General features: G+C 42.1%; 1 protein-coding gene across 2 annotated transcripts in view; it reads right to left on the bottom strand.

Annotated features, from left to right (window-relative positions):
- The window catches only part of LOC113212235 (uncharacterized), a 12339-nt gene extending 3958 nt beyond the window's left edge, over window positions 1–8381 (bottom strand). The window contains exons 1-4 of one of the 2 annotated variants that reach the window (XM_052274253.1): window positions 8200–8381; window positions 4057–4194; window positions 1164–1270; window positions 14–1001 (exon numbers count right to left, since the gene is read on the bottom strand). In XM_052274253.1, the coding sequence (XP_052130213.1) occupies window positions 986–1001; window positions 1164–1270; window positions 4057–4194; window positions 8200–8334 (396 nt within the window). In that variant the 5' untranslated portion in view covers window positions 8335–8381 and the 3' untranslated portion in view covers window positions 14–985. Of the gene's footprint in view, window positions 1–13; window positions 1002–1163; window positions 1271–4056; window positions 4195–8199 lie in introns of those variants that run through there. The other variant, XM_052274252.1, reaches the window with a different exon arrangement.
- Between the last annotated feature and the right edge of the window lie 95 nt (window positions 8382–8476).

The following is an 8476-nucleotide window of genomic DNA, read 5'->3' as shown; positions in this document are numbered from 1 at the left end:
CCCCCCTATTTTATTGCGAGAGTAAAAGCCGATGAAAACATCAAACCAATTCGTTTCGTTGAGGTTTTTTTTCAGTTTCCCCCAGCCAAAAATTCCGGTGACCGTTACGGCTATGGTTACGGTTCAGGCTCCCCTCGTAAATTGGACCCATTTCCAGTTCCGGTTTCGATTAAAGTTCCGGTTAAAATTAAAGTTCCGGTTACGATTAAAGTTCCGTTTACGACTAAAGTTTCGGTTACGATTAAAGTGCCGGTTACGATTAAAGTTCCGGTATTACGATTACGTTTACTGCTTCGGATACGATTACGGTTAGTCAGCCCGGTCACGGTGATGACGTATTGGCAGTGACTCGAAGCCCCCATGAGACCAGAGCACATGTCGCCCATGCAAACTTTCGACGCCGAGCACAGTGGTGGTGTTTTCGTTGCCGTATCTCTAACAGTTCTCAAGATAACCAGGGGTTAAAAAATCGACTCTTTCCAAACTCCCTTACGATTCCATTGACCGTTTCTCCCTGCGAAGCTTCGTTTAAGCGCTACGACGTTTCAAAGTTTGATACTTTCCGGTTACGATCGTAATCGTTTACATTACTCGTAACCGTAACTGCTGACCGTAAACGAGCTACGGTTACGGTCGTATTCGTAAGCTTATTCGTAACCGTAAGTGTAAACCGTAATCGGACTCCGGTTACGATCGTAATCGTAAATTTTAACCGTAACCGGAGCAAATTACGGCCGTAATCGTAAATTTTGACCGAAACCGTGCCAAGTTACGGCCGTAATCATAGATTTTGGCTGAAACCGCATTCAGCATTTTCGGCTGGGCCTTCTTTCTTCTTGTTTTTAATTGATGTATCATCTGCTAAAAATTAAAAACAGGCCCCAAAATAGGTTGTTTTTATTGAAAAATATTTTTTTACCGTTTCCGTAGGGTAACTCGTCAAAGTACAGACCTTGGAATGAAATTTCGTCCGTTTTGCTCTAGCTTACATCGTTGAGGAGCTGGAGGGCATTTTTGGCGAAATTAAGAGAAAAAATTACAACCCTGCATAACGCTACACGAAAATGGCGGGCCGTAGGGACGACCCATTTAACTTCTCCAATGACAGTACTTTCATGTACATATTTGTTGTGAAAACGACGGGGGGGGGGGGGGGCACTTACCTATAACCACCTTTAAATTCAAAGGAATCAATCAAGCTCCAAGCGCTGTAGGCCAAGACAGAGACGTTGTATTGGTTTACTGTTGATACTAAGGTTCGTAAGAATGCCTGTAACATAAACACAATAAATCTCACGCAATTTTTCACTGTGCAATGCTTACAAAACTGCGTTTGTTGAATGTTGATAGGATCTTGTGAGAAAACAGGTAAATCGCTTCAAGCAGCAGCCTGCAGCCATGTGTATGTTATAGGGGTCAGTATCACTTGGTACTCTTAAAAAAGGAAAATAAGCCATTATGAGATCAGCTGTCTCACACTCGCAGCTCCAAGATCACATGGTCCTTAAGGGGGTAGACTTGTGAATTGTAAAAGTTTGGAAGAATCCTCACTACAAAACCACTACACGCCACATCGATTTTGGATTAAAAGTGTACGAGTCCCTCTCGAAGAACGTGCCCATCTTTGCTTTCAACTGGATAATGCAGTCCTTTTCGGTGCACACGATTGTAGCGCAATGGATGGTCTTCGACATTTTTAAAAAATGCGAGTTTCTCTTAAGAGATGCCGCTAGTGGTTGACCTGGAGGTTTTGCAAATTTCGAAATGGAAATACTCGAAAAAGATCACAAAACACGAAAATGAACAAAAATATTTTCCTATTTTTTCATATTTTCGCTATGTGATTTTCTCGATTTACTTCCATTTCGAAATTTGCCAAACCCCCAGGTCAACCCGATGGGTCCTAAGAACGTTGTCCGATCTCGCAGTGACACTTCAACAATGTTTGATCTCGCAGTGGCGCTTCAACATTGTTTGATCTCGCAGTGACGCTTCAACAAAGTCCGATCGCCTTTTGCGTTCTCTGCGGCGCCGTCTTTTTTCCATTGCGAGTTGAATAATATTGGCAGTAGAGAAAAAGTAAAAATTGCAATGTGTTCTTCAAAGATTAAGGACGACATTGATGTTTTTACTTTTTCTCTACTGAGAATATTATTCAACTCGCAATTGAAAGAAGATGGCGCTGCAGAGAACGTCAAAAGGAGATCGGACTTTGCTGAAGCGTCACTGCGAGATCAAACAACGTTGAAGCGTCACTGCGAGATCAAACAATGTTGAAGCGTCACTGCGAGATCAGACAACGTTCTTAGGACCCATCGAACCACTGCCGGCATATTTTAAGGGGGCAGTAGCACTTCGAGACGGATTTGAACAACTTTAAGGTAGTTGTTGTTCTAAAATTCGCAGTTTTCATCGGAAATTTTTTTATCCTAGTTCATTCTACTGAGTCTTATGTACTAACAAAGAAAAACTATACGGGATCACGATCTGTCAAGTACTGTGGCTTAAATCGTGCGCGCAAGCTATCTTTAAAAAATTTCTGCTTGCTCGTGATCCCGTATAGTTTTTCTTTGTTAGTACATAAGACTCAGTAGAATGAACTAGGATAAAAATTTTCCGATGAAAACTACGGATTTTAGATGAATAACTCTCCTCAAATTTGTTAAAATCCGCCTCGAAGTGCTACTGCTCCCTTAACACTAGAAGGACTGGGATTTTCGTATACCTAGAAGGACCGGAGGGGTCATTTTGACCCCTCTATGATTTTTGGCCGTTTTTATGGCTTCGAGACTGCCGTTTTATCGCACATGATTATGGTTTTATGTGTTTAAAGGTACCTGATGCCATGACGTGACATAAGTTAGGTTTAAAGTGCGTTTAGGTAGGCAACCCGCACGGCATAAAACATTTTTTTTTTTTGCAATTTTACAGCTATTTCTGTTAACTGTTTGCACCATATAAGACATTTTTAAACTTTAAAATTAATATCTGACTTAGTACACATTTATAATCACGTGATCTTTAGAACACATAAGTACTCTAAAAGCGGGAGTGTGATTCACACAAAAACATTTTATTTTTTACCGATTTGGCACTGACAACAATGTGCGTGGCAGTTTTGGCATTCGCAAAACCATCCGTACTTTGTGCTAGAAGGCCCCCTTTCCATCAGAACACGAGTCTGGTGACGCAACTACCACTAAAGCCGTGTTGTAATTTAGAAATTTGTGACGTGCGTGTTGCCTACCTTCCCTGAATGAAGGAGTGAAAAAGAGTCACATGGCCGACCAAAAGTCATAAGCCATCGTACATAACAAATACGGTCAGCCTTATGATGGAAAAGTAAGTCCTCGTCAGTTCACACTCATAAAATCTCGCGAAGGGGTCAAAATGACCCCCTCGGTCCTTCTAGGTATAAGTAGCAATATCTTCCGAAGTTCTTGTCGCAGAGACCTCCCATTTTGCGTCCAAGCGTCTGTCGGTAGTACATGAAAAGTCGGAAAGTGACGAATCGCTCAAAAAAAATAATTCGTTGTTCCTTTGGCAATTAAAGATCAAAAGGGGTCATTTTGACCCCTCCGGTCCTTCTAGTGTTAAGGGTAGCTAGCAGTTTTTGAGGGGCTCGCAGACCCATCCATTGCGCTACAGTCGTTCACACCGAACAGGACTGCATCGTCCACTTGGAGGCGAGGATGAGCATGTTCACGGAGAGAGCACGCACTGGCGCCTACGGAAAAATTGGCGTCTCCCTATGCCTCAATACACCTCTACTCCTAAAACGAGGCGGTGGATAGTATTTATGTAGTGACGATTTTTCCAAACCCTTAACTTCACAGGTCTGCCCCCTTAATGAGTCTCAAAGAAAAGGCCATTTTCGGAAGGTGCCCATGTCGTGGCCAAAGCTGCGAAGCAGTACGACGCTAGTCTTACCTCGCGTTCGCAACTCTCCTGGTTAAAGCGTCCATGCCGTCACGCCGAGGAAAGGAAAGGTTTCTTGAATGAAGAAAGCTTTGCTCCACCACTTTTCTTCTGTGATGTGAAAATAAGATAACTTACACTGTGATACGCCCCTCGCTGGTTGTCGTGGACACCTAAGCCAAGCATGTCTCCATATCCGTTCTCAGTGATAACGATTGAAATATTGTACTTCTCGTGAGTCCACAGCAGAGCATTACGCATAACATGAGGTTCAATCTGTAAAAGAAAGTAGGTCATATTTATTTTCATCATCGTGGTTGCGTTACGCAAAAACGAGTGTAATTTGACGGATTTGACCCTAAAATGAAGGTAAGGAGAAAGACCCGGTGATTGACAGTGGGTCACATTTTTTTAGCGGGTTTTATGTAAAGCGGAGACTATGCTCGAGACCTGAGTAAGCTACTGTGAAGTTCTGGAAGTCCCTTCGACCACGTATATATATATTACCCGCTTCCCATTTCCGATGTTGATCGGATTTTGTTTTTTTAGTAGACCCATCTTATAACAAACTTAGTACTAAAATTCTGGCTGAACCCTTTAAGTCACCTGTCCCACATTAAACACCTTTGTAGGAGCAAGTTTTCGTCATAAGTGACTCATCGACCTATAGGAACGTGTGCCTCCCCGGGTTATGTTTTAAACTACCCGCCGGGCCTTGCAGCCTCTTGCAGTGGTGCCAATCGCTCACCCGGGATTAGTATAATTTTCTCGAGTGAAGACGATTTTTTTTTTCGAAGCAACATGGTTGATTATCTCCTTCTTTCTTGTCATTAAAAGTGGCAAAACATCGCAGATTTTTGTGATAATCAATTTGGATTCATAAAAGGGCCACATAGCTATAAAGGAGGGTGTAACAGATTTTGAAATTTCGCTATATATGTAAAACCAAAATTGGGTAAATCGGGCGCAAAATAGTTTGGACCCACACTACACATAAAAGTTGCTCGCATGAATTACTAGACGCATTCCTGTGTGACTTAGAGCTTGTTGAATAAAAGTCTGCATTTGTTACACACTGGCCAAGAAGAAAGGGTAGGATTCAGCTCTGCAGACAGCTAGAAACGCAGCTTCCCCTTCCTAATAGCTGCTGATACAATAAAAGTTTTACTCAACAAATTTGATTGTTTCGATTGGAATTTCCTTGAAATTTACGAATTTTTAATTGAAAATGTCAAATTGGTACTTATTTTAGATATATTGTGTAAGCTTTATCTGCAAACAAAAAGTTGCGCTTCAGTGGGACTGTTAGGGCAGAGGCATATCATTGATAAGCAAATAAGATAATTCGTTTTATCACATACTGCCCGAGGGTACACAGCATGTTATGTTGCCTCGTAGGCCGAGAACGCTCGAGGTTGTGCTGTTGACAACGACCATTTTACAAGTCCTGAGGTTTCTAATGATTGAAAGAAAATCATTAGTTCGGGGGTAGTTTGTAACCCAACGACCTCAACCCAAAAGGATTACGTCGTAATATGATGAAAATTGCCTAAAAATCGGGAGAGCCCATCTTGGCCGTCCTCTCATCGCCGTAACAACTCCCCAAGCAAGGCGTTCTCAATTTCGAACGACCTAAGTCATACAGAACACATAATATTAACATTCACTTGGTTCCGGACGTCACATACGCTGATAAATTAAATGTTCATCTGCTCAACAGTTTTAAGTGTGCAACTTCAAGTTAAATACTTGCAAGTATGCAAACTACAAGTTGAATACTTGCAAGTGTGCAACTCGGTAGGTGTGCACTTGCAAGTGTACAACTCCTCGGTTGAGCACTTTCTACACAGAAAGCGTCCAATCTAAGTAAGTGTTTCACCGAAGAGTTGCACACTTGCAAGTGCACAACTGCCGAGTTTAATAATAATACTTCCAAGTGTGACTACGGAGTTGCACACTTGCAAGTATTACACTTCCAGTTGCACACTTACAAGTGTTGAGCAGTTTAACACTTAGTTTATTAGTGTATTCGAAAAACGGAGGTCTGTTACACACTGCCCCTGTTTGTTACACACTGTCCCACCCTCCCTTAATCTTCCTCCCTGAGACACCCCCCACCCCCTCCAACCCCCTCACCAGAAAATGTGTTGTTGTTTGTCAGCACATTCAAACAAGTAGAATAGTGCTTTCGTTGTGCGTCACGTGCTCAAAACTCTCAAAAAATCTTTAAAACTTTTGGATATACCAGTTCCACTACGTCCCTGCGCCCCAAAAAGGATGAAAACGCCCTTAAGGGGGCAGACCTGTGAAATGCGAGGGTCGACAAGGGTTTGGAAGATATTTCATTTTAAAGAAACTACGAATCGCAGCGTTATAAACGAAAGACCCTTTGCATAAAAATTAATTGGGCTACAATTTGGCGTATGCTTATACAGTGCCCACCTCCGGGTCTTCTTGGCCTCGAAGTCAACGGTTGCAACTCGTCGTGGCGTGCATGATTTGGACCGAACAGATGGTCCTGCGGCAATGACAAAAATGGTAATTTACTTTGAAGAGATGCGGCTGTCCCATTTTTTTACCAAAACTTTGACATTTTTTTTTAATATTAAAAATTAAAAATTTTAAAATCGCTCTCGTCATGTTAAGACTAACTAACATTTTTTGTCGTTGTCGCAGGTGTATCCGTTCGATCCAAATCGTGCACGCCACGACGAGGTGCAACCGTCCACTTAGAGGACCAGAAGACCGGGTTCCCGGAGGTGTGCACTGTATGTGCAAACGCCAAATTGTAGCCCAATTCATTCTTATGAAAAGGGTCTTTCGTTTATATTGCCGCGATTCGTAGTTTTTTAAAAATAAAATATCTCCCTAAACATTGTATTTCACAGGTCTGCCCCCTAAAATCGTCTCTAGACGTTTTGACGTGCCATACTTGGCCAATCCCCAGCCAAACCACGACCATATCATGTTTCTTGCGTGTCAACAGAATTCTTTAAAATAAACTTGCGGTATGCCAACCCATCCGAGGGTTGGCGATAGCGCTGTCACCGTAATTTGACAAGCGATTCTTAGACCAAAGTAAGTAGAGAAACAGAGATTGTCTCCCCCCCCCCCCCATTGCAAGTTGCAGTCAAATATTTGCATTATCTCCTCGACCATGGGGGAGAATGAACGTTTATCAACCAATCCGCAAAGAAGTTTTCGAACAACGTCGCTATACGATCTAAAACCACCCGATTCTAACCCTCTGCTCTTAGTCCGAGCTCTAAGAAACTCACCGTGTGCGTCACTGTCAGTGTTGGGTTAGATACTCATTTTTTTTATCTAGATACAGATACTACACACCGGGCGAAATTGTATCTAGAAACAGATATAGATACTGCATCCAGAAAGTATCTAGATAAAGATACTAGATACTCCTAAAGTATCTGAGATACTTCATTAGACACTCGATCGCTAAACAATTACCAGAAAATAAAGAAATAATTGGTGCAAAATCAAATTATAAGAGGCTTAGATTGGTTGCGTTTCCTTAAAGGGGTTCCTTGGATTTCTAGGTGGTTCTCAGCTGTATCGAATTTAACTCAACAAAAAAATATTTGTTGGCCTTTCGTGAAAGTTATTCTTTAAAGTTGTCATCCACCACCATCCAGGGAAAAAAAGGATAAGTCCTCGCAGAACTACATCCAAAAAATTGAGTACTTAATTCAAGAACATGGCCTTACGTTTTCAGAACACTGTTATTCTCGGTTCGTCTCTTCACTCAAACAATTGAACTGATGTAATGTAGAATGAACTTCTCTTAAGTGAAATTTTCTAAAAAAAATTAAGAACACTGCAAAATTAAGGGGTGTGAGTTCACTAATTGCAAGAAGGCTTATAAAATTCCTTATGCTGACTACTAATTATTGAACTTAGCGAATTTGTTAGTTTTCTGGGCTTATCTCTTTCCGTGGTTATGGTCATGTGTGTCGCGCAGACGAGCTATTTCGTGCCGATATTATCCCACTCTTAATTAGAACAGGGCGACCGTCTAAAGGAGATTGGTCGACAATCCAGCGCCGATTAAAGATCGGACGACGTTGTGGCGTCACTGAGAGATCGGGCGACGTTAATAGGACCCGTCGAAGGAAGCTGTATGCCGGTTGCGTCGCAGCGTGACACTGTTTCGAGTGATATCACGAAATCCGTTACATGGACGTGGTCTCGAGCACATCTACCTTGTTTTTACAGTTGTATAGCCTCCCTACAAGACTTTGCTCGTTGGCCATCTTATCTTACCGTTGTGAATGCACCGAGTGCACCTCCATTCAAGCTTATGTCGATGAAAGGTATGGCTTCTCCCAGCTGCCCGAGAAACATACTCGTCCCATCTCCTGCACTTGCGTTATTGAAGCGATTAAAGGACGCTACCATTCCAAAGTATATGTTCAGCCCGATAAAATCAGCAGAACCTGAAAAGTCGAGTAAAGGAAATTAAAAGCAGGAACGTGGTACTTAAAATTTCGGATTCAACTGCTCGTACACGAGCTTTTGGAAAAAAAAGGGGGTACAGGAG

This window comes from Frankliniella occidentalis, unplaced genomic scaffold (genome assembly GCF_000697945.3).
Source record: "Frankliniella occidentalis isolate FOCC.00 unplaced genomic scaffold, Focc_3.1 Scaffold363, whole genome shotgun sequence".
Lineage (NCBI taxonomy): Eukaryota > Metazoa > Arthropoda > Insecta > Thysanoptera > Thripidae > Frankliniella > Frankliniella occidentalis.
Note: the sequence above shows the minus strand (reverse complement) of the source record. Positions and strands in the feature narration are given on the sequence as shown.